The 27,368-nt window shown below is 39.5% G+C and overlaps 1 protein-coding gene across 4 annotated transcripts in view; it reads right to left on the bottom strand.

Moving 5' to 3' along the window:
* The window catches only part of LOC119654306 (nephrin), a 356,601-nt gene that overhangs the window by 151,564 nt on the left and 177,669 nt on the right, over nucleotides 1-27,368 (bottom strand). For all 4 annotated transcript variants that reach the window (XM_038059625.1, XM_038059621.1, XM_038059622.1 and 1 more), the window contains exons 5-6: nucleotides 22,636-22,809; nucleotides 12,044-12,197 (exon numbers count right to left, since the gene is read on the bottom strand). In XM_038059625.1, the coding sequence (XP_037915553.1) occupies nucleotides 12,044-12,197; nucleotides 22,636-22,809 (328 nt within the window). The remainder of the gene's footprint in view (nucleotides 1-12,043; nucleotides 12,198-22,635; nucleotides 22,810-27,368) is intronic.

Genomic DNA, 27,368 nt, shown 5'->3' with positions numbered 1-27,368 from the left:
ATAATATCATTGCTGGTGCACCATCGCAATGTCTCTTTATCCAATCCCATGAAATGAAACCTCTTGGAAGGAATTAAAAATTCATTTTGTCGTGGTCTTAATCCAAACTAAATACCGAAATCAGGAAGCTAAAACTGAAACGTGACGACTGAATGAGCCACGTTTGCTCGGTATCTAGAACACGATTTTCCCTCTTCGGAACTTTTTCATGCTTTCTTGTAGGGAATAAGGGAAACGACCTGGTTGCCTGTCTGCTCATCTTCATTAGGAATGAATGTCCTGGGCGAAACACAGTGGCAATTGCATTAGGAATAGAGTAGAGTTTCTAAATATTAGTACGTCGTTGCCCGGGGATTGTGTTTTTCACGAAATGTAGTAGATAATGATTTGGTTCCAGGACCAAGCCTAGAATCCTGATTAGTTGCAGATTGTTCGAATAATTGAATAACTCACTCTGAGCTTCAGATGCGTCTAAAGCTCTACTGAAAAACAGTACAACAAATCCATGATATGACTGTCTATTTCGAGAATTTCAAGTAAGAATTACTAAAGTCACCAGGATCTTGCAAAATTTCCTTTCTTCTCCTTTTTCCAATTTCTGTTACAGTTCTATCTGAAAGTCATCTCATGATTCTTGCTTAAGATGAAATTATCAGGTAGTATTGTGTTTCAATTGTTCTCGCGACGATCCTGTCCTTGAATTCCAAATTATTATTAATTCGTAACTGCGCTAGGACATTCTAGTTATCCTTGTTCTCATTTTTATTCCAAGGACACAATCTTGTCTCGAACTCAAGCGATAATTGAGATTCAAATATTCACAAGAAGGAAACTTGTTATTTTCCTAAAGCATATGCAGTAGAAAGTTTTTCTTGGGAATGGTGGAAAAGGATGAGTGTAATATCAAAACCAAAAGTTTCTTTTTTAGCTCGTTTGACTTTTGTAAAGTCAAGTATTCGGTTTTGTGAAGTAGGTACGAAAGTATCAGCGACCACTTGGTAAGGGTCAATCTCCATTTATTCCGCTTAAAGTTGTGCAAGTTGTAATGCCGTAATCATGAACCCAATGCCGTTAGGGCTTAGGTAGTCTATGCATAAATAATTTGAGAAACAACTTAGATGGTCTTTGCAAAGAGCAGCATTGCGTCACAATTCTACGCTAGCAATGGAGTGTCGACTCTGGAGTCCATTGGGTTCGGACAAATTTTCAAAGAAAAAAAATCGTTGGGAAGCATAATCAAGGGTTGTGCGTTCGAAGTTCTGTACATAATTGAGTATATTGAAACTAAGGGATGATGTGGTAAATTTCGAGTTCCATTTCTGGGGCAGAAACTGAGTAAGGGAACAAAATGGTTAGCCTTCATTTGTCGAATTTTGCATATGTATATTTACAGTGACTTTACATGTAAAAATAATTGAATTTACCCCCTGGAATGATAGGGATAATCCGCTCGCAATAATATGAGAGTATTCGTCACGGTAGAACTTGCAGTTATTGGAATGAAAAGGAGAAAATGAAAATCAGCAAATGCACACGCACAATGTAGATGCACTAAAGGAAATAAAATATCTACATACGCATTTCTTCAAACTTAAATTTTTCGATGGTAATCTAATCTCTTTACTGCCCGGCAGAAAATTCTGAATACGAAAGCAAACAAGTCGGGAAACCGGAAACTGGACGCTTCCGGTATAAAAGGTTTTTTGTATTTCTTTTATAAATACATTTGAGTGTGCATGTGTCTCATATGTGCATATATTACGTGCTACTTTGACCTGTTATAAATTTGTTAGCAATAGTGCGATTTCCACCAGGATGGTAGGATCGTGCTATGTGTTATACCCTACATTGTTGCAATTTCGTGGTACTAGAATGAATTTAAGGGAGTTTTACAGAAAATTACTAAAAATTATATTAATATACTATTATTAACTTTATTTGAATCGATATCGGTATGGAGGGTATTTAGTAGCCTAGGCACCATATAGTGGCAGGCAGTCAATTTTTTTCAGATTTTTCTGTTGGATAGTTTCAGAGAATGGGTACGTTAAAGAAATGATCACTTTTGACCCCCAGCACATCTTTCCAACAAATGTCAAAACTAAGACCGGGTTCGTAAAGTGCTAATCGGGACCTTTCATTTAGTATCACATAACTATATTTGTATGTATGGGGGACTTCACCCCTGAAATACCGCGCGAACGCCGTTAATTACCCTCAGTGCACATATTCCAAACGACCGCGGCAGATCTTTCACTTTTAAATATTTGACTGCCTCCTTGCTGCTTGTATTTTGTATTTTGATATACTTCAAGTCTTTTCGGCTTATTATTAGAATGACTTTCGTTTTGTGTGCCGCAAGTACTATTCCAGCAGTTTCAAGTAAACCATAGATTCGCCAGATTGCTTCATTCACTCGTCGATGTGGTATGCCATATCAACTACATCAATATTCCTTCTGGTAGCCACAGACAGAAGACTCCATCATGAGTGGACCAAATGACTATTTGCCGTGTTGAAGGCATTCTTCACAATCAATGTTACCACTGCACAATTATCTTTTGACCACCAATCCCATCTCTCACCTTTATACTGGCAGACCTTTTTCACTTTTAGCTGCCTCAAGCAATCCGTTGACGCTTGATCCGTCCAGGACCTATCGAGGTCTTCCGGTTCAGGCATTTCACCATATGAACCTTTATTCCCTTATTCTACCAGTAGCAACGTGTCCTCTTGGAATTATAGTTTCGCATTTGTTGACAGCAGATTGTGAGGAAACTAAAACTTACACACGGACAATGCGCTTATCAAGCTGTACAACTTTTTTGACTTACTGCTTACTAGTGGTTGACTTAAATTCCAAACGAGTGGATTACTCGAAAATATCTATGAACATGAGGAGGCATCAAAAATAAGTTTATTTCAAAAGAATATTGCAAAACCAGGCTGACTACGGAAGCGTGGAAACGAATCGGTGAACGTAAAGAGATGAGGCCACTGTCAATAGGTTCCAACGAGGAAAAATGCGTCGCGCTAGATATCCTCCCGTAGAGAAATTCGGGAAGCACAGCGTCTCGTACGCAGTGACAAAACGAATTCCACCATTGCGTTAGAGAGAGAGAAAAATAACGACTGCACCATCACATCCTAAATCATGAAAGAGCTCGCAGGTGTCATAAACCTCGCGCTGATCCCGTGAAGGACAACAGCGCTAAATTCCTCATTATCATAAGGAGCAGTTAAAGAGGACGAAGAAACACTTCACTAAGGTTCTGAATAGTGTAACATTCAGTTAAATTCAATCTCTCGTTGATAATATGGCAACTCATCATGACATGCTGATACTCACTTCCAACAGAAGTGAAATTATCTTTGCCATCAACGTTCTCCAAACTAGCAGGGCCGCCGACTATGATGGTACTCAGCGATCTTTTCCAGTAACAGGAAAAAGGGGTTGATCGTTCAGGTTACGAAAAAGGGGGCACTTCCTGATCAACAGAGAACAGGTTTGTTTTCTCTCTGGATCCTCTTGTATCGACCATATCGCCACCTTTCAGGGAATTTAGATCACTTTTCGACTTACTTTTCATCGATTTGAAGACAGATTAGATGGGACTTGAATCTAGAATACTCTATGTAAATGAGCTTTACAGACAAGCTAATAGTTGTCAGGACTACATATGATACAAAATGTAAAGGGCTGTCTCCAGGCAAAATCTTGACGATATTTTAACTTCACAACACAAGCTCTCCGGGGATGCATCTTGTCAATGATAACAAACTTTGTCTTCTCAGGCCGAAGAACATGTAGGGTATGTATGACACCCACTTGCTCTCTCCCCCCTCGTGCACTCTGTCTAATTGAGACATTGAACTTGGCAAATGGGTCTGGATTTCGAGAAGAAAGCAGAGTCGAACCAAAGATAAACATCAACAAAACCAAGGTTATTGGTCTGACTGATCAATGTACTCTTCCTATTTGCATCTGCCTCTATTAATGGGCAGAATATCGAGAATATCTATTCTTATATCTGTTAAGCCTTGTTTCTGCTGACAACGACATAAGACCCATTAAAAGCACTAATTCCGTGTTCGGTGTTTTGTTCAAAATCTGGAAATGCAAATATCCTAACACCCAAATCGAGTTGAGACTCTTCCCTGCCAATGTTCTCCCTCTACTGCTATATTGAATTAGTACATGGAAAATGGCCGCCACTGCTACTCAGAAGCTTCAAACGTTCATCACTTCATGTTTGCGTAATGCCATCGGAAAATTCTGACGGGAGAGAGTAACAAACGAAGAACCTGATTGGCTTACGGGAAAGATACTTCCCCAAACGTCGATCAAGGGGTGGCTTGCTTTAAAAAGTCGAAAATACAATTTTTCTCCAGGCAATCGTTTGCCAATATATTAGGTTGTTGCAAATGAAATGTCTGATATTTGAGTAAAATTTCAAAAAACTATAACTTTTATGAAAATTAATTTTATTAGTCAAAATAAGAACCAGCAGCTTCAATGCACTTCTCCCAACGAGATACAAGGGCATTTATTCCAGTTTCGTAAAAGTCTGGGTTTCTAGAGCTAAGAAATTCTTCAAAGGCACTTTTGGCAGCTACTTCATTGCTGAATTGTTTCCCCGCCAAAAAGTGATCCAAATGCTTAGAAAAGTGGTAGTCGGTTGGCGAGAGGTCGGGTGAATATGGTGGATGAGGAAGAGTCTCATATCGTAATTCATTTAATTTTTGGACCGTCATTCTGGAAACATGAGGTCGGGCGTTATCATGGAGCAGTATCACCCCATCTCTGTTGACCAATCTAGGCCGCTGAACACGTAATTTCTCGTGCATTTCATCAAGTTGGGCACAATATTTCTCTGCATTAATTGTTTCACCACGCTCCAAAAACGAATAATGAATAATTCCAGATGCAGACCACCAAACAGTTACCATTACCTTCTTCGGGTGAAGGCTCGGTTTTGGCATGTGTTGTGGAGGCTGATCGGCATCTAGCCATTGCGCTGATCTGCGACGGTTGTCATACAATATCCACTTTTCATCGCATGTCACTATTCTGCGCAAAAAGGGATTGTTCCTGTTGCGGTTGAGTAGAGAACTGGATATTTCCATTCGCAGCGCCATGTTTTGCTCGTTGAGTTCATGCGGAACCCACTTATCAAGCTTCTTCACCTTTCCAAGCTGTTGTAAGTGCCGAGATACTGTCGAATAGTGTACGCCTATTTTCTCTGCAATGTCACGAATCGATGATCGGGGATCAGATTCCACTATCAAACGCAACTCGTCGTTGTCGATCGATGGTCCTGGGTGTCCACGAGGTTCACTTTGGAGGGTCATGTCGCCTGATCGGAATTTTTCGAACCACCGCTGTGTCGTTCGTTCGTTTGCTGCGTCAGCTCCAAATGCTCTGCAAGTGTTTCTGGTTGCCTCCGCTGCGTTGTGACCAAGTTTAAATTCATATAGAAAAAGTAGACGTTTTTGACTCCCTTCCATGCTTTTTTCTTTGAGTTTTACTTGGAACTTCAATGACGATTGAAACTGAAATGACTCCTTGATCGAACGAACGACTATTTATACTCAATTATCCCATACCACCAGGGTCACCTTGCGGCAGTTTTAAACATTAAATCATAACTAACTTCACTTCATTGAAAAATCCGACATTTTATTTGCAACAACCTAATATTTGAGAATGTATACAGGTACAGAGTCTAATACTCGATATTTCCCTAGATATAAAGCCAAATGTAGATGAGTATTAGATAGTTACGGTGCAATCGAATCGCTAGGCTGCAGCAGTGTCAAGCCGGAATTCTTTACTTGAAAAGGTAACGCGTGTTCAACTAGGTAGGCAAAGCTCAACTATCACATGGATAAGGAATAACTGACTAGCGGATAATTACTGAGAGCATTCAAAAAATTATAATTTTTCTTGCCGAAAACTTTGAAGCTCGTTTTCGGATGTCTGATTTTAATGTTAATAAGGTATTACTTTTTGACGAAGCAAAATACTGTTCAAGCCAAGGCTTGACATGATAAACATATTTTGGACTTTCTACCAGGAAAATCATCCATTGGGAAGTAGTTTGCTAACTTAATACTTTAAACGACGGAAACAGAGCATCGAGGACGCTGCATGCTGCGGACACCTCAAAGAGGTTGCTACTGATGAAAATATTAAAAAAGTTCAGCTGAGGAAATGTGTTGGACATATCGCGCATGGATGCCTAGGTATGTGAAAATTTTGTTCAAGGTGGGTGCCGCGTGAGCTAAAAATCGACCAAAAACAACGAGTGGATGGTCCCAAGCAGTGTTTGAAGCTTTTCCTTTATAAAAAACACCAAGGGGAGGTCCCCATAGATGCAAAAGTGGGGTGTACATTTTTTTTTCACCAAATATAGTCGTGTGGGGTATCAAATGAAAGGCCTCGGTTACCACTTTCTTAGTTAGACATTTGTTGGAAAGGCGGGGAGTTTGGGAGGTTGCAATTGATCATTTATTTAATGGGGTCATTCTCAGGCTGTCCAACCGAAAAATCTGAAAAAAATCAAGAGGCTGCCACTATATGGTGCCTAGGCTCCGAAATACCTTCCATACCGATACCCCTTCAAATAAAGTTAATGATAGTATATTATTATAATTTTCAGTAATTGGCTGCAGAACCCCCTTTAAGTTCACCCTAGTACCACGAAATTTTGCAACAATGTAGGCTATAATATAGAGCTGAATCTTACCTGGTGCAAATCGCACTATTACTAACAAAGTAATAATAGGTCAAGGTTGTCACTTTTTTGCAAATTCTAGATTTTGAATATCAATGTCACCATAAAGTGGATATTCTCACATAATATATGCGTATATAACGTGTTCCGTACTAATGGGACAAATTCACACTCAAATGTCTTTATAAAAGAAATACACCTTTCATACCTGAAGCGTCCAGCTTCCGGTTTCCCGACTTGTTTGGGGTGCGCATGGTATAATATTCATCTCATTTCTTGAGAAGGGAAGATTCATCAACAGTTATTATTACATAGCGGTATTGGAACATTTGGAACATTTTGAGGATAAAATCAAATTTTATCAAAACAAAATTTTTTTCTATGTTAACCTACGAATTTTTCAGCCCATGTGGTATATAGTAAAATGCATAGAAAAAATTGCTGAGCTCAATTAATTTTTCTTCACCAAAAAAAAAAAAAAATTGAGAGTAAACGTCTGTTTGAGACCTCCTAAAGCCAGTTACCCCCTTAAATTACGGAAGTAGCAGTGGAGAGGTTAGGCAGTAAAAAACGGTGACGATTCCATTACGGTTCTGCTATGCGATGGAATTCTCTATTCTCTGGAGGGAGAATACAACGTTCTTCAAAAATCATGGGATAAGTTGAAGCATATTACCAGGAACCAACAACGATGGCGCGTAGGTATGCCTCATATATGGGTTTATGACAATAATATAAGATGCCCTTACCATGCGGATTTGTTAAATCACAAGACATTATATATATAACGTCAGTATCCCATTGAAACTAATAGTTATTCGATGTCAAAGTAAAAGTCTAGATTTTCGTAAATGGAGATTCCATTCTTATTAGCACTTGCAGACATAAACTATGTGATGAGATATAACAATACATCCCAACTACTGAAATGATTGGTAGAGCTTAAAAATCCCTGTATTATTGATAGAGTTATAGACGGTGAAGCGATACAAAGTTTAATTATTAGCTAAGTACAAAATATTGAAAACCTTTCAAATGTACGTTTCTTTAGGTCCTTGCAAAATCAATATTTTTCCTTCTGGAAAAACTCTTCGTTGTCCATTGGTTTGTGATTAATTAAGCTTTAGAATGGCCTGCTTCGTGCGAATCCAACGTGTCGTTCCCTCCTCCCTCTCTTTGCCAATAATTTCAGTCTTTGACAAGTGAATTTCCCACAAGACCTCCTGATTTTTTCCTCGATATTTATTGTATGAATCCTCCGAAACGGAAACATTTAGTGAAATTGAAAAAGAAACAGCACATCGGTGTTCAGATCTATCATCTTGCGTCGCACGTGGTAGAAAGTCGAAGCCAGGAGGATGAAGGACGGGATCAAAAATTGTTGTGGATTAACAAGAGGAGTTACTCCGCTCGTATCTGGAGCTCAGTGCTGCGTCATACATGCTCACATAAGTTGTTGTAACCTTCAAGTGGCACGCACTATTCCGTCTCTAGGGACAGCTCTTGATATATCCTTCATCTTCCCTATTATTGTTTGTGCTATATCAAAACTTCTACATGTGAGTGTTGGAGTGCTCATGAAATATTTAAAAAGATTCTTTCCTTGTGAATTTGTTTTTATTCCATCTATGCCGAAAACAAATCTATTCCACTTGTAAGAATGAAACGGAAATTCCAATGATGTTGCCATGGATGCTTTCTGCAGACTGGGGAAAAATTTTAGGACGAATAACTGAGCAGACCATTTCTCGCTTCATTCACTAATTTTCGATAAAGTGAGTGGAAAATAATAATTCCTAGGTCGTATGGTTGCAACTTCCTTTGCTTACTGAGAGACGATACAAAATCATTCTGAACAACGTGACACACGAGCCATCAGACTCTTGAACATGAAATAGCGCAACACTTCCACAAATATAATAGATTACGTCAAATACTTCCAACTGCAACGCTTGCATCTGAGCTAAAGTTAAAACAGACACCAATTCTATTAATTGAATGAAACTTATCTAATAGCGGTTCCAGTAGTTGCAACATCTTAAAAGGAATGCGGTCCTGAATTCGGGTCACCCAAAGCCTTATTTTAATAACGCCGTCATACACATTCTTATATTCACCCACAGATTATTTTTTGTAGGCCGAAGGTTTGAGAACTTTTCTATTTTATTCACCTCTTTAAGGCACGGGCAAGGACCTCCTGTTTAGTTGCTCCGGTGAATATCCCTCTACCTGACCTCATATAAAAACTATATACGGGGCAAGTATCCACACGGTCCTGAATATACTCCGAAATGTTTTATTTTCGTAAATTTTTAATATAATTGGTTGATACTTTTAGAGAAATTGGTTTACTGTAAGCGAAACGAACTTGGAGATGAGGGTCGACTGGCCGTCTACGCAAGTAAAAGTTCATGTTCAATTCAGGCTTCCACTTCGGGGGAAATGTAAAAGTGCCAGGCGGGTGCCCTTGGGTAGATACTCATATGTTGAAAAGTTTTGATGTGCGTCTCTCTATAAATTTTGAATGGGATGAGTATATTACTTGCGAGGAGTCAATTCGGCATAGGCATAAATGGTTTAGTGAATAATGCATTAATGCTGACTGAAAGTTTAATATGTTTGATTGATGCAAGTCCTTCCATCGAATATTCAAATTTATGCACTTTATTACCACTGGAAGTAGCTTTCAAACGCAAATACTTGAGTTGTGAGAAAGCATACCTGCAGTTAAAATGACTGATTCAGCAGTTTCAATTGGAATTCGAGAGCTTATCATCAAATACGAAACTAATATGAGCAGTTTGAGTTGATGAATTCTTAATTCCGTGAAAAAAAGTTAATTTGCAGGGATGCTTTCCTGACTGATATTGATACTAAGTCTGAAGAATATTATTCTTTAGATGGTCCAGGACCGATCGGTAAAAACAAGTAAAATAGCACAATGAAAAGGTTGAAATAAGGTAAACCAAACAAGAAAAACCACGGGGGGGGGGGGGGGGGGTCCAGTAGTCTGCTCAGAGAGGAATGTAAGTTTGTGATGGGCCTCTACAGAATTGTGATCGGGTCACTTAAGCCATACGGGGAATCACATGTATTCAGCCTTCACTTACGGGTTATACGCTCAACAAACATTGCCAATGTTAAATAATAGTGTAACCACTAGAATGAGAGAAGAACTATTTGAGAATATCTGGATACATAACTTGGGGTCATCCCTGTCAAAACCTAATAAGGCTTTTAAGCAGTAAAGATGGGAAAGAACACATTTACTGAGTTTTACGAAGCATGCATGATAAATGAGATTTTTCTAGCATTATGGGGGTGGCAAAAACTTGCACTGGTAACTTAAGCTGGTAAACCTTCGGACAAGAAATTCTCTAACTGTACCATATATCTTTTAAGCACTGTAGAGAAAACGTTTGAGCTATTCTTATAGTTTATTTCCTTTTCACTCCTTTGTAGAGTATAAGGCATCCACAGCCCAAAGAGACGTCAACACGTGAAGCTATCTGACTATTAAAATCATGAAATTGGTTACTAGCTAAGTTGGAAATGTGTCGATATGAGGGATGTATCATTATCGTTCAACTAGGACCCAATCGGGGGGTCCGTGGGTGACAAATACAAATCTGCGTTGAGTTCGCTATTGTGAAGTATCGTATACAATGATGTATCTAACTTTCTGGAGCCAAGGATAGTGCCAAAGATAGTATGGGTTATAGTTAACAAACCTTTCAAAGTTATCAAATTGTACTCAAGTGAAGGCAAGCAGCAATAATAATCAACACAAAGCGAAATGATGTTTTCTGTCGCATTGGAAATCATATTATCACGTTTATGAAAGGCATTCACATACGTCGAACTCCTTTCTGACTGACTATCGGCTAAAACACACCCTATTGTGTCTGGGACACCCGAAACCATTTGACACATTAGCTCAGACCTATGTACTCTGTGTATGACTATACACCCCGTGGTTTAGGAGGTCTCAACTGCTCTGCCGTCTCTGCTATCCATCTCCTTCTTTTTCGCCTCAAGAATGCATTGAATGCAACGTGCTATTCTGTTTCACGTGCCCTCAGTATGCAACATGACTTCAATTATGGTATTCGGGGACAATTGGCATTCTTCCACCGACAGGCGATAGCGATGGCCCCACCCACCTTCATCATCTTCATTCATCTCACCATTGCAGTAAATTTCCCCGATTGTACGCAAGTAATATTCGTGTTTGCTGACTAGCTAGATAAGTCAGCCTCACTATGCTTTCGATTGAACCACGGCCGCACGTCCTTGCTAAGACACGCGGTCCATCTGCCATGCGCTGGAAGTGCGGGCTGTCTCCTCACGAGCTTCCTTATTTTCCTCTCCTTTCTGAAGTATTCGCTCTGCAGAATAGAGAGCAATCGGAATAATTCCCACGATCAAGATCACTGCTAATTTGGTGACAGTATGATAGGCGGACGCAACTCGCAAACCAAACTTCCCTCCTCTATACTTGCACTAGGTGCTTGTTATTCATCTCTTCCCTGAGGTGGCCAGCGCATACTTCGGAACCGTAAAGAAAAATGGACCAAAGCGTACTCATTAGCGGACGCCGCAAACCATAAGGAAGCTTTAATACTGGCATGGTTCTGGGAACCGTAACATTGTCTGCAATACGGCAAATCTACTCAGTCAGTTTATTTTCGTATCCATAATGGTGTCGTGTCCATCCACTGCTGGTTTTGGCAAGACGATGATTTCACCAATCTGAATAGGGCGAACTATGAGAACTTTCTCCTTGGTTAGGAGATTATTTCGGTTTTCTGCAAAGTTACAAAAAATACATGATTACTCATCCATCTATCGACACGCCTCATTCTCAGTATGCGCTGAATTTATCCCACAGTGGGTGTAACGACCAGTGCCGGAACATCACCCTTGTGTGTGATTCGTCAGGCATCTTGAGTGCACAGGTAGCTTCGAATTTGAAAACAATTTTCCAACGCCTTTAGCATGTTGCAACACTTGAAAAGAATTGAAAGCTTTTCTTACGTCTACGTCATCAATCACATTATTGTGAATCTCCTAAGAAATTGTTAGTCCATCATAGTTTAGTTCAACAGTTGCAGGCGCAGTGCTGACCACTTTGCCTCCTAGTTTACCATTGCTTATATTTTTAGTAACATTTTGCTGTGACCTATAGCAAAGTTGCTTGCTTCCTTATCCATTGTGGCCAGAAAAAATCCGCAAAGTGTTCAATAAATGTCAAACATCTCCTTATCGCCATGCACACTGCCAAAAGGAAAATCAATACTGCTTACCTGTACGCCATTCGAACCTGGGCTCCATTTTTATACCAAATTAATTGAGCTGGAGGGTTCCCACCACGACTTCGGCACATCAGTTCAATGGTCTGGCCACGTCTCAAAGTTTCACCTTGAGTATATCCTTCGATGTACGGTGGTCCTGGCGGATCTGCAAATCAAGAACAAGGCACGGAAAATTAACGGATAGGAAAGAACACATGAAAAGAAATAATTTTAAAATCAAGAAAATTTTCATTAAAAGTTCATTAAATTTCTTTGAAACTTGCATTTATAAATCCGACCGCAGGCGAGAAGACAAAGGAGTCACATTTTCCATTAAACGTCCGAATCATGCCATATCAACGCCATATCAAAATTTTTTTCCACTGAGTCAAGCAAGAAATTTCGACTGTCTGCTTTTCAACCATTTTCATTTTCTCACGCCTTTCCAGCTTCAGGCATCACCGTCCATCCCGTCATTTTCAGGTTTCCATTTATTAGAAAACTCACCATCACAAACCACTGCAGTTTTTCATTTAAATATTGACCACCACCACATTTTCGCCTATTCAGTGGCAACGAAGCAGAAGGGATTCACCGTAACTAATTAGAATTAAATATAATTTTTGAATTTTCAATAATTGAAATTTAAAATGTTTGTGCTTTCAATTTTGCTTTGAATTCGAAACTCAGAAAGGACTGTGGCCCCGTGTATGCTGCAGGGCGCCGTAGAGCTTCAAAAACACTGCGATTGAAATTGCTGGACCGCCCGTATGTGTTTTCGTAGTCCGTGCTGGATGCGTCGAATAATACCTGCAGTGAGATATTATATACGGCGGACAGTATGAAGGTGAAAACAGTTAATCTGTTAAAATGCTTTTGCAAATTTCAAAATAGCTTGCCGGGGCTGGGTGCCGTGTTCGCCCATGAAAATAATTATTGATATTAATCATGGAGGATGCAATTCGGTCACGGCTTCAGGAAGAACAGTCCCTCTCCGAATAATTGAAATTTTCCTGTATAATTTGTCGCAGAAAATTTTGCACTGCACAATTTTGAGGATCTTAATGCGGGTATGCATATTGTGCATACTCGATTGCTAACAATAACATGTTCCATCCATTCAACCTGCACCTTGAGCTACATGCTGGGTATATTGTGACGAATTCTTCTACGGTTTTCTCTCAACCGTCACAGCCTCCCAGTTATCAGAAAACATAACAATCATACACGCTCCCCCGGTTTTTCCTGGACCATAAATATTCGTAAACCTCCCATTTCTAGCAGAGCTAAACATTCCTCGATAAAAATATTTCCAGGCAAAATTCCCCACGCAATTAATTACGTATACATTTCATCGGAAAATGAAAATTAAAAATTGGGAGGTAGTGCATCGAAAAAAGCGGTAATTACACCAGAGAAAATACTGAAATTAATATTCAACTGGCGTATTTTGAATAAATCCCAGTGGGGCCATGAGTGGTGTTCTGGCCGAGCTGACATCCTCGGCTGCATGTCCGTGTGTAAACACATGAGCGTTTCGGCAATTTTAAATTCAGTAAATCCCAATAATGTTACAGATATGAATTCAATGTTTGCGCTGTGATTATCATCGAGCGGACACATATTTCGTTCAAATGTATCCATTTTTAATGATCAAATTTTAACTATAGGAGTACATGCACACGGTTCCCGCGAATATAAGTATTGAACAATGATGCGCATTCCACGCATGCACTGACCTCACCAATGCAAGGGACTAGGATTCCAATTTATAATGGAGACGCACGGAATACATCAGTAATTAGTCTCTAATTCCCTTTCCTCCCTATTTCCAACATTTTAAACGACACAATCTGCACGCTACAGGGATTATGATAATTACAGGTTTCAACCACTCAAAGTCACATTTGGGTTAAGCCCCAGGATAGGGAATTTCATTTGCAATTGTTTACAAATGCCAGGATGGTAATCTGTTAATTAAAAACCACAGAATTCATTGGGCGTCATTGTTTAAATGTTTGAACAAAATTGGTTTGCAAAAGTGAAAAATTACATTTATAATCGTAATATTCTGTTTATAAATATATAGGTGAATCGATAAAGTGAATATTTCCCATAAGGTTTTCAACAAATTTGGTCGAGGTCGAGGCGAGGTCCACTTTTCTGAAGACCAAGCTTAGTTCGCCTTTGTTTCTGTACCAACGTTAATCAGAACCTTTAGCGTCTACTTCAAGGTCGGCGAAGATCTAGAATGAGAATGAAATAGTGAAGAAAGAAGAAAACAGGTGCAAATCGTACCCTTTTTAAGTACAATGCCCTATAAAAAGAAAAGGTTCTTTTCTGATTGGGGACAACCCTATTGTTTTTAATTACAGATCCCGATATTTCGACAGCCATCGGGATCTGCAAATAAAAACAATAGGGTTGTCCTAATCAAAAAACAATCTAATCATTTCATTGAAACACAGGACAACCAAAAAGTTCAACGCTGCAAACTACACACAATACCATAAATTTGATATAGTCTGGTTCTAGGAGATTAGCAGGATGGTTTGATAACTTCGATATGAAAGGCAATGAGGAGCTGGAACTGTGTGACTTGCTTCAACGGCCTCCAAGAAGTCTCTAACCACTTGCAGAAGCTTTAAAATTTACGGAATGATAGCTCAAAGGACGCAAATCGAGTGAATAGAATGAATATCGAGTTCAGAATGGCACTTTGGTATTCCAGGACGCATTTCTATAATCGATGCTTGCGCTTCTCGGTTTGAGATATTTGCGATCGCCTAGTTTAATTTTCATATAAAATTAAACGATATCGTAGACTGGGTCGCTAATTTTCTTCTTCAGAGCACATTTCAAACTCCAGAAATCCTATCTGTTCGTCATATTTGTTCTTTATGTGGAACACTGCAGCAATATGACTGTTATTCACTTTTATAATTAATAACCAAAAGGCTCTTCAGTGAGTGTGTATTTTCCAGGGCAAGCCATAATCAGAGCAGGGAACCATAGAGTTCAAAATTAATAATTGGCTATGCAAAAACAAGCGCGACGATTCTGGATTCGAATCCGCCACAACAAGATTGGAAGCAATCTTAAATCGCCAGTATAATTCATGTGCTTATACATGTATAGAATTTCCACCGGAAATTAACGATATTCTTAATAAAACTATTCATTTTCCAAATGGAATTAACAACTTTCCAAATGAAATTGACATTTTTACAAATCAAATTTACGATTTTTCAAATGAAATTTCCGAAATCTATTTAACGTCTTAAAATTATTGCATAGTCTAAGAACGAAAAAAATATACATGAAAGATTCCTTCATTCCCATTGTAACATGCTTTATATTATATGAAACGCCCTATCAATGCAGATGGAATCATCATAATATCAAGTGCGCATTATGGGAAATCTCTGAATACTACCGAGGTAACTCTTTTGTTATTACTACAGGAGAATATGGCTATAAAATGTTAAATTTGGTCCTTCTGGGATTAAACCCTCTCCATCTGCACATACAGATGCAGGCAAGGGGGGCAATATTCAGGGTGACCGGTAATATCAGTGAGGCGGGGGGAGCTGCCTAAATCGAGGGAAGATTGATATTCTTTCTAGACGGTATCCCGAATTACTGATATCAAGGGATAACATGGCTTTCACTTTGATAAGAAGTTTAAAACACGTTGGAGTAACGAGGCAAACTTGGAGAGCGTGGCAGCGACATACGGCTCAAATCAGCAACTGATTACTTGGTACACTGACGGATATCTCATAGCAGAAGGGGTGCCAGTGTCATTGATTCAAGGAAACTGTACTTTGAGCCAAGGGGCAGCTACACTAGCATATTCCAGGCGGAAATGTACACCATAGACAAATGTGCCTCCTTTAATCTGCAAAGGAACTATAGGGGGCGGAACATAGCTAATGGATAGCCAAGCAGCAATCAAGGCACTTAGGTTCAACCAAGTGAACTCTAAACTGGCGTGGGAATGCCTTGAGAGACTGAATACACCCGGCTCGTCCCACAAGGTCTGGATACTGTGGGTTCCAGGCCATGCTGGGTTGGAAGGCAACGAGACAGCGGACGAACTAGCCAAGAAGGGAGCAGGGACGCCTTCACATGGACCAGAACCCTTCTGTGGAATCGGAAATGGTTTCATAGCTATGACTCTAAGAAATGAAGAGGAACGGTTGAAGGAACTATACCGGGGGGCCTACCAGGGATGGAGCAGTCCAGGGTGCTTTTGGGGGGATACGAACCAATGCGCATAAAGGATTGCTTAAACTCACCAAAAAGAACCTCCAAATCATAGTGGGAATTCTCACTGGTCATTGTGGGCTGAACTATCATCTAGGGAAACTAGGGATATCTACGGAGACTGCCTGCAGGTTTTGTGAGGAGGAGGACGAAACCTCTATACACGTCCTGGGACAGTGTTGGACACTTGTGCAAAGTATGTCGAGGCATCTGGGAGAACACTTAATACCAGATGCAAAGCTGAAAGGTCTGGAAGTGGGGAACATACTAAAGTTCCTGACGGTTATAGCCCTGCTTGATATACTATGATCAATAGGTTCACTATAACCAGTAAAAGGGGCATATTAGTTTATTAAGGACACGATGCGACTTTCCCTTAACAGAATAATAATAATAATCTATTAATCACGTAGGTTCCGTAGAGCTTTCCATGTAAGCTTACTGAAGTACCGAAGACTGCTTGTTGTCAACATGTATTCCCATCTTTTTCAATCAATTTATCTATATCTTTTCTACTTTTCTGATTATTTCCAATACCTTGTACATTTCAAATATCCATATGAGTGCTCTCTTTTTGAGAATGATTATCCCTAACTTTATGCCATACGATGGCTTCATTAGTTGAACCTCAGCCTCTCGATCTCGATATCCCCGTTTTGGCATAGTGCTATCTATTTTGGCCAGTTCTCCGACACCAGCAGATCCTTACCATGATTTATTGTCAGTGCTATGCACTTTGAAATGAATGTCCGCTGGAGCCATCTTTTCCAAATCATTTAAACTTCGATTTGTTGTATCGATGAACCAATTGCCCTTGTTTGGTCATTTAGTTTTTGGTCTTTTTGGCATCCCAATAATATCTGACCGTAAGGGAGGCTTGCTTGCGACAAAAATCAAGTGCGACGCATTCCATGAGCAACCAGGCAGGAAAAGTTGAGTTGTCAGCTCCTCGTTGCTTTACCTAGAGGTAATGCCAACGACTGCAATAATGAATTCTAAGACTCCCTTCTTGTGTTATTATGTACAGAACCATTTGGATTATAAATAACTATCGTGCACAGAAAATGTAGACTACTTTCTTGGCACTTGTAAGGTGGAAACCCTATAAAGACCGACACACAGTGGGATGAAACGCAAAATTCATGGTCATATAATAATTTAATTCCACCGGGAATTTTCATAATTATTGTTTTTGAGGTCTGATAAAAATATTTTAAATTTTGAATAGAAAATGACATAAAAGAAAGCCAAAATTTCGACTAAAAACAAAAAAATTTATTTCATAGAAATTATGGCGTTCATCAAATTAGGGTAGGTAGGTAGGTAGGTATCACTGGCCGCTCCGAAGAGCCCAATTAGCGCTTTGGTGCGCCGTTTTGATACCACAAACTCCTAACACCGTGACTGTTGTTGTGGGAGCTGGGAGGCAGAGTCCAGCCGGCTCGGATCTTCAGAGCCAGCCCGTAGCATTCATGAAAGAAAGCAGCTCTCTCACCCTGCAGCTAGAAATCTCTCTGAGGTCCTCAAATTAGATTTTTTTAAATTTTCATTTCTATTGTAAACAGTTACTCAACTTGTATCACGGCAGGACGTTCAAGATTACTGGTCACAAGAAGAAAGTACATAATCTCTAAATATAGGATGCAAAATGGATGCCTTTAATAACGAGAAATAATTATCTTCTATTATTTATCAACACTGATTAAAAATAGTTGGGAAGCGTACATTATTAATTTTTTTGATTGAAATCTAGACACTCTAAATTATCTGTATTTTTTCAATTAGGATTCGCGGAATTACTTTCGTTGTCGTTTTAATCCTATCTCAATTCGGAAATTCTTTTCCCTAGACCAGAAGTGAAAGAACCTCTGGAGATAATGCTTCGGTTTCAGATTTCGCCCAGTTAATATCAATGCATTGAAATATGCATGAAATCTACTAATAATTCCTTCAAAAGTAATTTTTGTTTACCTTACCTCTACATTATTCGCAGCAAGAGCAATTTGGTTGGAAAACGGGAAACAAAGAGAAAATTCACACCGGAAACTGGACGCTTCAGGTATAAAGGTTTTCACCAAATTTCGTGACAGCTGGTTTAGCCATTGCCGAATAAATCGGGTGTGAAAGATAGAAGGACGGACAGACAGACACCGAACCGATTCTAAAAAGGTTTTGTTTCACACAAAACATTAAAAAGGGCTGGCGAGAAGCAGATTCTTCATTGGAATTTGAATATTTCCCTGGACTGTCAATTATTTTCCCGTTAATTATGACGTCAGCATCTTATTTGCATGGCTTAAGATGCAGTACATTCGCGCGAAATTGAAAAGTTTTGAACTGCTATAACTTTGACACGAATAGTCAAATTTTCTTAAGACTTGGCATGCGTATGTGCGATACTGTCCTCTGCTGCAATTTAGTACGTTTAGTAAGTTTATTGGAGTAGACATCGGCATGGGATATATTTTGAGGCCAAGATTTCATCAAAACGATTTTAATAAGGTTTCGGTTTGAATTAAGCAAGGTTCTGCTTTACGCAAATGCTTACACACTAGGATTGCGCAAATGCTCATCAAAAGGGAAAGACAAGGGAGTGAATTGGCAAATGAGGAACAGAAAAGTAATATACCATGTTATACAAAGAAAAGAATGCAAGACTTGGCTTACATAACTACAGAAGGATCTCAATTGCGGATAAATTCACCTTCTGAAAGCATTATTGAGAATTTCCGACCGGCAGTTGATTAATCGTGGTGAAGCAAATACTGAAAGTTTTAAGTTGATGTACTTCAGATATTGTTCCCAAATATTTACGATGATATCAAGAAACAAAGACAAGACTGTGACGGAGAGATGACCTAAGATCTCTTTAGTATCGTAATCGACCCGTTTCGAAATTAATCAAAATTCTAACACACCATAATTTTTAGCATTCCTAACCAATAAAGATGAATGTCTGGCTAGGAGTTACAATACAATTAAGAAACCCCATGAAGAAGTTCATGAAAAAGTGGCATTTGATAGAAAGATATGCAACACTCATCGCCATCATTGACGTCTAGTAAGTCACAGGCACTTTAACCAAACCCAAATAAAGGAGAGCTTGAGGTAATTCTTGGCGAGCGCAATGCTGACCACATTGCCTCCTACAGTATACTGTAGCGTACCGTTACGGTCTTGAATGACACATTTCAAGGCCCTGATCCAATATAGATTGTTGCGCCAACGATTATTATTATTATTATTGAGGTAATTCTCACTAAAGCAAAAGAAATGTTGAGATCAGAGAAAAAGGTAAAAAAAGTGCAGTTGTAGTAACTCCACTAGGCTAAATCCTACCTGATATCTCTTGGTAGCAAGTCCTGCGACAGATCGACCAAGAAAAAGCATTCGATGTGATTAAAAACAAAAATGATCGTTGTGATATCCAAAGCCTCCAAGAATTTCTGGGCGTACACCTCAGATGTCGAGGCAGGACGAATCCGGTCCTATCAAGAACTGGACGAGGGTTCATGATGCAAGGACGGAACCAGAGCGCATGTAAATTAGTTCGGGAAAAACGCACACTTGTCGGCACAGTAAATTTGGGCACCCTCACTGGAGAGGACGGGAAACTTGGAAAAATCGCATGGATATCTGCACGCTACAAATGGTCTGGTGCCAAGAACTGCGGCACAGAACGCGAACGCGGTGAAAATCGTTATAAACTTCTGTATTTTTATCTATCATTCAATATGGTGTCGGCGTTGCCATTTCGGAGGGCTTCCGTGATACCATTAAACGATTTGATGACAGGCTGATGAAGCTACCATGGAGGGTATTTTGGGGCCTAGGCACCATAAAGTGGCAGCCTCTTGACTTTTCTCAGATTTTTTGGTGAGAATGGGTCCGTTAAAAAGTGATCACTTTCAACCTTCCCTCCCACTCCCCACCTTTCCAACAAATGTCAAAAATAAGACCGATTTCGAGAAGTACTAATCGGGACTTTTCATTTGATACCCCACAGGACTATATTTGATGAAAACACAATTTACACCCCCCTTTTGCATGTATGGGGACCACCCCTAAAATTCGAGGTAAAAGGATGTAACTCACTATATGCGTGAGCGTTTACAGTTCCCACCTTTCTACCAAATTTGTTATCAATCGCTACAACCGTCTCCGAGAAAAATGCGTGTGACGGACAGACAGACAGACAGTAAATCGATTTAAGGATTTTAAGATTCTCGCGACGAGGAAGTTAACTTTATTAAAGGTATGATACCAGAAAAATCTATTGGAGAAACGCCACGGCAACAACTACCTACCAGCAATCAACATTATTAAAAGTGCTACCGAGTATTAAACCGCCCAGTATGTTCAGGTAACGGTGAAGCATTTTCAATTATGGAAAATCAAGGGATTGTCCGCTGGCAGCATAAGTTAACGAATATCCCCGTACCTGTGGTGCTTGTTAATCGATCATTTTTTCAAACAGTCAAAACAGTTGATTTTCCCTTTAATTTGGAAATTATTTTCAGCAGTTTCTTAAAATGTCTCCTTACGAGCAACAAGCGTTTTTTCCGTGCTAGGATCGATTGCTGAGCAATTTTAGCCCCTATTCCAGGTTTAAGAGGCAGATTTGCGGTGAATCCTATGAGATCGTGATAATATGCACCTTTAATGTATCTAGGAATTTTTTGAATATAGTCAAAATCACTTAATTTCGAATTTTATTTTCATTCAGTTTGGATATGCTACTTCGACACTTTTATTGGCAGTCACATCTTACATGTCGAGCCCGCGGTAAGTTATACTTTGTCTCTATGAAGTGGGTCCAGAATTCTTTGATCTCGTTGATTAATTCTGAAGTGGAAAAACTAAATGTCTCAGCAGGACTAAAACTGCCCAGAAAAAGAATTTTTCACTTCGGTATCTCCCAAACTGATTGACAAACAAAATATAAATGGAGCCTGAATGAAAATTACACAGGAAAAAACATAAAATACTTCACCAAGCAATGAATAGGAGTTATACTAAATACTATGATTCCCCTAGGGGTACCTAAACTGATATCAGCAGAACCATAATCACTATATGTGAATGCTCAAAGTGGTCAGCATTTGAGTAAAACATTTTAGATAAACTATTCGCAATTGTATGTATATATATTAGTTACTTCTCTTTTGTTCTTCGTCGTTACTAAATAATGTAATTCCCTGTGAAACATCTTAGTTTTCTGGTAGAAGCGAAGCTTTTTCCGTTCCTACCTACCACAAATTCCATCCATATGTAATCACAATTGTAAACCTATCGATTTTCCTAGAAGCCTCCTCATCTGTTTGCATGGAATCGAAGCACAAACCTCCATTGTCCAACAATTGAACCTTATCCTAAAATTTATCATGAAATTACGGTTGGAACGTGTAACCATTGGCATATGCAGATTTGCTGAGTCGAATTCAATCCCAACGTCTCTTAGACTTATGAGCATACCCACAACGATCGAATCGACGAGAAAATTCAACTTGAATTTTCCGGGAATTTCATCATCAATGACATAGCTACTGATGCAGTAGTGGTCAATTGTGTGGTGGCCAAACTAAACGGTCCTTCCACAATCCAATCGCTAGTTTACAAACACATGTCCTCCTTATCGGATACCACGGCTGGGACTTCGCTACGTATGCAATTAAATATGACACTTACTTTACGAAAATGTTTGCGCACACATAATCGGATTGCAGCAGAGAAATGAAAGGTCGACCGTCGCTCCTAAAATTGGGAGGTGATCAGAGAAGAGCCCGTAGAGCTGCTGGGATATTGAAATATGCGGAATGCAAATGTGCACAGGCAAATAGACCCGCAAATTAATTCAATTATGAAAATAAAAGCCTGGTAGTGAGTCCAGGGCTCTGCCGAAACTCCGAAGAGGGCCAAAGTGGAATTAAAATCCGTAATGATGTTCGACAGTGGCATGCGGAGCGCTGCCCGTGCTGCATGCCCTGAATCGGATATTTGGTCAGGCAAACGAGGAGAGAAGCGCTTCATATTCCAGCTCGTCACAGTCGAAATTGTATTCACATCACATTCCTCCCGTTCCCGGCTACGCTGTGGAATTACGAGACGGAACAAAATCCCCGATACGGATGAAAAACGTTGGAAAATCTATCAACGAGAGAATGAACCCGGCGAACGTGCATACCTCGTAAAATATTCAACTAGAACTATGTTGATTGCCCGGAAAATAGATCCGACGAAAGAATGGAGCGCGTCCTAGTCTCAAGTCGACTCCTCGGTCCCCGCCGGTTTCCTTTATCTATACATCATGATTTTGTATAATATATTGTACTTACATAGAACTGACAATTGTACAGTTGCGCGCATTGGCATATCGGGCTGTAAGGCCTTGTGCTTCGCCTGGCACGTATACTCAGTGTAGTCATCCTCGGCGGACGGTTTCAGCTGCAGACGTGATGTCGTTGTAAAGCGTTTTCCTTGTGTTTCTTCGACCTTGTTTTCCCGGTTTTCTGAAAGAATGAAAAAGTAGTAAAATTTTAGAAAGCGGTGCAAAACCAAGAATTCCAGACTGTGTCAAAAAGAATCAAATCCTAACTAGAAGACAAGTTTCCAAGATGGGAAATACAATATCTCTTTTGTTTCAAAGTCAGAAGAAAACTCCAATCTCATGCAAATGGCGGAAGATTCTAGCCAGGATTTCACTTTGTGCCCAGCCGGCAATTTCAAGCTCTCCAATTTGAATACCAAGAAAGTGTGGCTTATCGGTATCAACAATGAGACGGAGGGAATTGTTCTTACTCAACCGCAGTTCATCGGACCTCCCACTTCCGCCCTGCTTTGCAAATTCTCGCATATCTTTCCATCTAAAACATGTTTTTTTTCAGAATCTTCGCATTGTACTAATCAAGGGCAACACGAAATGTCATGCTTCTCGTATTTTGCAGTTACAATGCCATTCATCACTGGCGAAATTAATGAGGCTAAAAACAAAGTATCAAGGGAAGCATCAATAAAACTCTGTTCTCTCCCTCAAGCTTTCCCGTCCCTCCTTAAGACACACTTCAGTCGAGGAATATCACGGGCGACAAGAATGCTTCTCGCCAAGAAGTCAATGAAAGATTCAAAGAATACTGAATTGATGACATTTTTACTTATTCCCTTCCCGAATGTTAGAATATATAATGGAAGGATATTTATGTATAAGCCATCCTTATTTTAGGAGTCGGGGCAATATGGGAAAAGTTCATAAGAAAACCAAGCAGCGGTATCAAGCATCGCGGCGAAACTTAACCTTCCACTGCTACGTCGACTAAAAAATAGGAGCTTAAACAAATAAAGCATTTCGTCCTTGTTTTCATGTAATTTACCCAGAAGGAATTGGTTTGCAGTAGATCCAAGATCGCACAAACAAACTGCAGAGAGAGGGTGAGTTGCGGGCGGGCGAACGATATAACTCCACGGAGGACGAGGACACATTTAAGCCAGCCAAGACATGGATACACGAATTGAAATAATTTGAGGGAAAAGAGAATAGGAGAGAGGCAAGACTAAAAACTTGAATAAACAAAAGAAAACTAATTGCACCTAACAGAACGGAAAGAAACACATTTGTTTTATTGTTGGTGTATTGTTAAAGTAAAACGTCATTAGAAGGAAGAACGGAGCGAAAAAATGCCAGCAGCAGCAGCAATACAGTGCGGAGCAGGCAGAAAGCAAGACAAGATGATACTTTCGCTATGATTAAGTCCCGAATTCAACTGCTCCTAAATGCCAACGTCTAGAGGAGATAATTTCCAACAACTTGTGGGAGAGTTATTATACGTCGGGACAAGTTTTGAATTAAATTTATTGTTATCGTCGGTTGACTGCACAGAACATTCCATTTTTTGGATACATTTGATTCGTCTGGAACGTTTATACTTCTGCTGAGCATTGTCGAGAAGAGATTGAACGGCTTTTGAGGTCACACTTGTCAGTTGGGATTCGACTTTGAACAATCTAGGTTGTCCCTCGAAGGAAAAGATGATATAAGGATTGGAAACTTGCTATAGGTCCTGGCGGTCGAGTACAATACGATTTTTCGATTTTGACAAAAACATTGGGCCAAAGTTCCACTGACATTTTACAAATTCTGGAAGTTTGAGATACTTCAAAATGTTCGAGAGTTCTGTCGTCTTGAGAGATAATCAGTTGTTTGCTGACCAAAGTTAGTTGTATGATTTTTAACTTTTTTCACCTTTCATTTTGATAAATTTATGAAAAATCAATTAGACGCTGCAATAACATCTTTAACGGCGATGCCTATCTAGATTTATTGCTAAAATTTATAGTAAAGTCTCGATGGGAAAATGAGGTTTTCATTGACAATTTTACCGTTCTCTTTGAGAGTTGACATAAGGTAGCTAAATAAATATTGACTTCATTTCCTCTTCTCTTTTGGAGTAAGTCGCTAGCATCCCAGTGACGTGATTATTTTCATTGTGAGAAAATAGTCGGATAAAATGTTAATCATAATAATGAACTAAAGAATATATTATGCATCAGTTGCCTCTTTTTCACGATTAACGATAAAGTAAGGATTTTTGTTACGAAGACCAGACTATCTATACCGTCTCTCTTGTGTATAATCAGGGTGAAATAGAAACATCACATATAGAGAAGTGGCAACTTGAAACGGAGTTACCTCGCAGAACTCGAGGCGACGAAACTAAAGAAATAAGAGGCGGACAAAATCCAGCCCTCACAATCTCCGTACTTCCCCTGGATAATGCTAGTGACGACTGTAATCAGCGCGAGACGCTATGTCTTACAGACAAGCGAAACACCGAGCATTCTTCAAATAACTTCTAGTTATAACGAACAGAGCTTCATATGTGAATCTGAAAATGGCAACTCCAACGATGGAACTGTGTTGGATCCTTCAACGATAAACGGCAGAGCAACACTTGGAGAATTATCGCGCACAATTGCGGTATACCATTTCATCATTCTGGCGGACTAAGAAACAAAATGATCTAGTTGTGAATTTATAGACTTACGATCACACAGTCTTCACTAGCGGAATAACATTGCACTGCCCGCAGGCTTCATTCGCGTTTTATTGAGAGGTTAGGCCATTGTAGTGTTGGGAAAAACAAACCTAATCTGGGAAATATCCTTAATTTTACACATTCTAAAATATGCAAGTGATTTTCTCCAAAGTAATATAAAAGAGAATAGCGGTTGCACAGCTTTCCTTCAACGAAGTGGCCAATTGCAGTTACCACTTTTAATTTTCCGTCAAAAAAGAAATCTTTTTCGATCACACATATCCATATATAGCTATGGAAGAACACAGAATTTTTTCAATAGATCAACATTTGCAAAAAACGATGCCTTCACAAAAAAAAAAAACAAAATTTAAAAAAAAAGTCATCCAAAAAGTATTTTAAAAAGCTATTTAATATATTGAAAAAAATCCTTGTTTAAAAAAAGTCAAGCGACGGCGGCTTTACGGTTTCTTACCAGGGCAGAGGCAAATCGTCAGACGCTGCCTCACCTCTGCCCTGGGAGCAGCGTGACCGTAGCGGCTCGCAGATGTTGAATGCTCCTTTATATAATTCGTAAAACACGACATGCCTACGAATTATATTGAGCGCAAATCCGCCTTGCTGACCAAAGCTGGCCAGGGCTGAAATATTCGTTTTGAGAATGAAGGGGGGTCCTAAGTCCGCATCAACTTAATGCAGGACCGGACCAATTGAGGAGCAACTTACTCCTTCTTTTCTGGTCCACGGACCCCTCGCAGGGCTTGCACCCAAACTTTTTTAAAAAAAGTCAAGCGACGGCGGCTTTACGGTTTCTTACCATGAATAAATAAATAAATAAATCCTTGTTATTTTGCATATTATAGAATGTAATTATAAATATAGGATTGAAACTTTAAGTAATGAGTCCAGTCGCTTTAAAAATGTGCTTTGGAGAAAAATGCGTTTCAAATTTTCGATAATTTCGCATCTGCCTCAGAGGGACATTGCATTTCTGCAATACGAGAAAAATTTACCTTTGAAAAATCCCCCCTGAATCACCATCTAGTGTATCATGTACCAGATTCAAATCCAGCTAAGCAGCGTTCATTGTTTTTGGTAGCCGGCCAGCGCTCAGAATCATAGGAAACCACAGAGCGAACGATGCTTTCAGTCAAATTTTGGGCTTTGTGTTCCTCTCCGAAATAGTTCTCTCGGAACACCACTAAATATCCACAAATGGAATCAACATAATTAATTGATCTTTATCATCGGTTGATACTTATCCTATTAAGAACGTCCAGTCCTATATCAAATAGAAGCTTCGACAAAAATCCTTCACTTCGCAGGGGCCCTCCTGAGAAATCCGATGAATTAAGAAGGTGTTTCTCTTGAATCCGCCGACAATTTATAATAGTACAAAGAATGTATGGGAGACCATCATCATTATCAATAGCAGCAGAGTATTATCTGATAATTCTAGCAGGAATTTTATGAATTTTGAAGTTTTCTGGCCATAATTACAGGTTGTATTTGTGGAAATTCAAAATGTGAAAAGCTCTGATGAGAAACCAAGATGGACGTTCTGGCTCTTATAATATTGAACCTATCATTCGGACTATGCGGATGACATCTATTTACTCACTTACCGGGTCATGGATTTCGGCCAAATAGCCCTGCATTTCGAATTAGAGGTAGTAGTAGATTTCAACTGAAGATATACATAAACAACACCAGGGTTCTCAGCCCGATGTGTCATCGCAATCTTCCTATCTGCATTAAGGAGTCGATCAATTTGTATATCTAGGAAGCGTGCTTTCTACCGACGGCGCCACCGAACCAGATGTTGCCCGACGCATTAGCAGCGCTAGATCTGTTTTTCCTGCCCGGTCCAAAGTCTGGAAATGCAGTTATCTCAACATCAAGATCAAGTTGAGAGTGTTTTGTACTAGAGTTCTTTCCGTGTTGCTATATGAGAGTAGGACATGTAAAGTAAACGCCACTATTACTGAAAAGCTTCAAGCCTTCCCAAACATCTGTTCATGTTTTATCATCGGAGTACG

Source organism: Hermetia illucens, chromosome 4 (genome assembly GCF_905115235.1).
Source record: "Hermetia illucens chromosome 4, iHerIll2.2.curated.20191125, whole genome shotgun sequence".
Taxonomy (NCBI): domain Eukaryota; kingdom Metazoa; phylum Arthropoda; class Insecta; order Diptera; family Stratiomyidae; genus Hermetia; species Hermetia illucens.
Note: the sequence above shows the minus strand (reverse complement) of the source record. Positions and strands in the feature narration are given on the sequence as shown.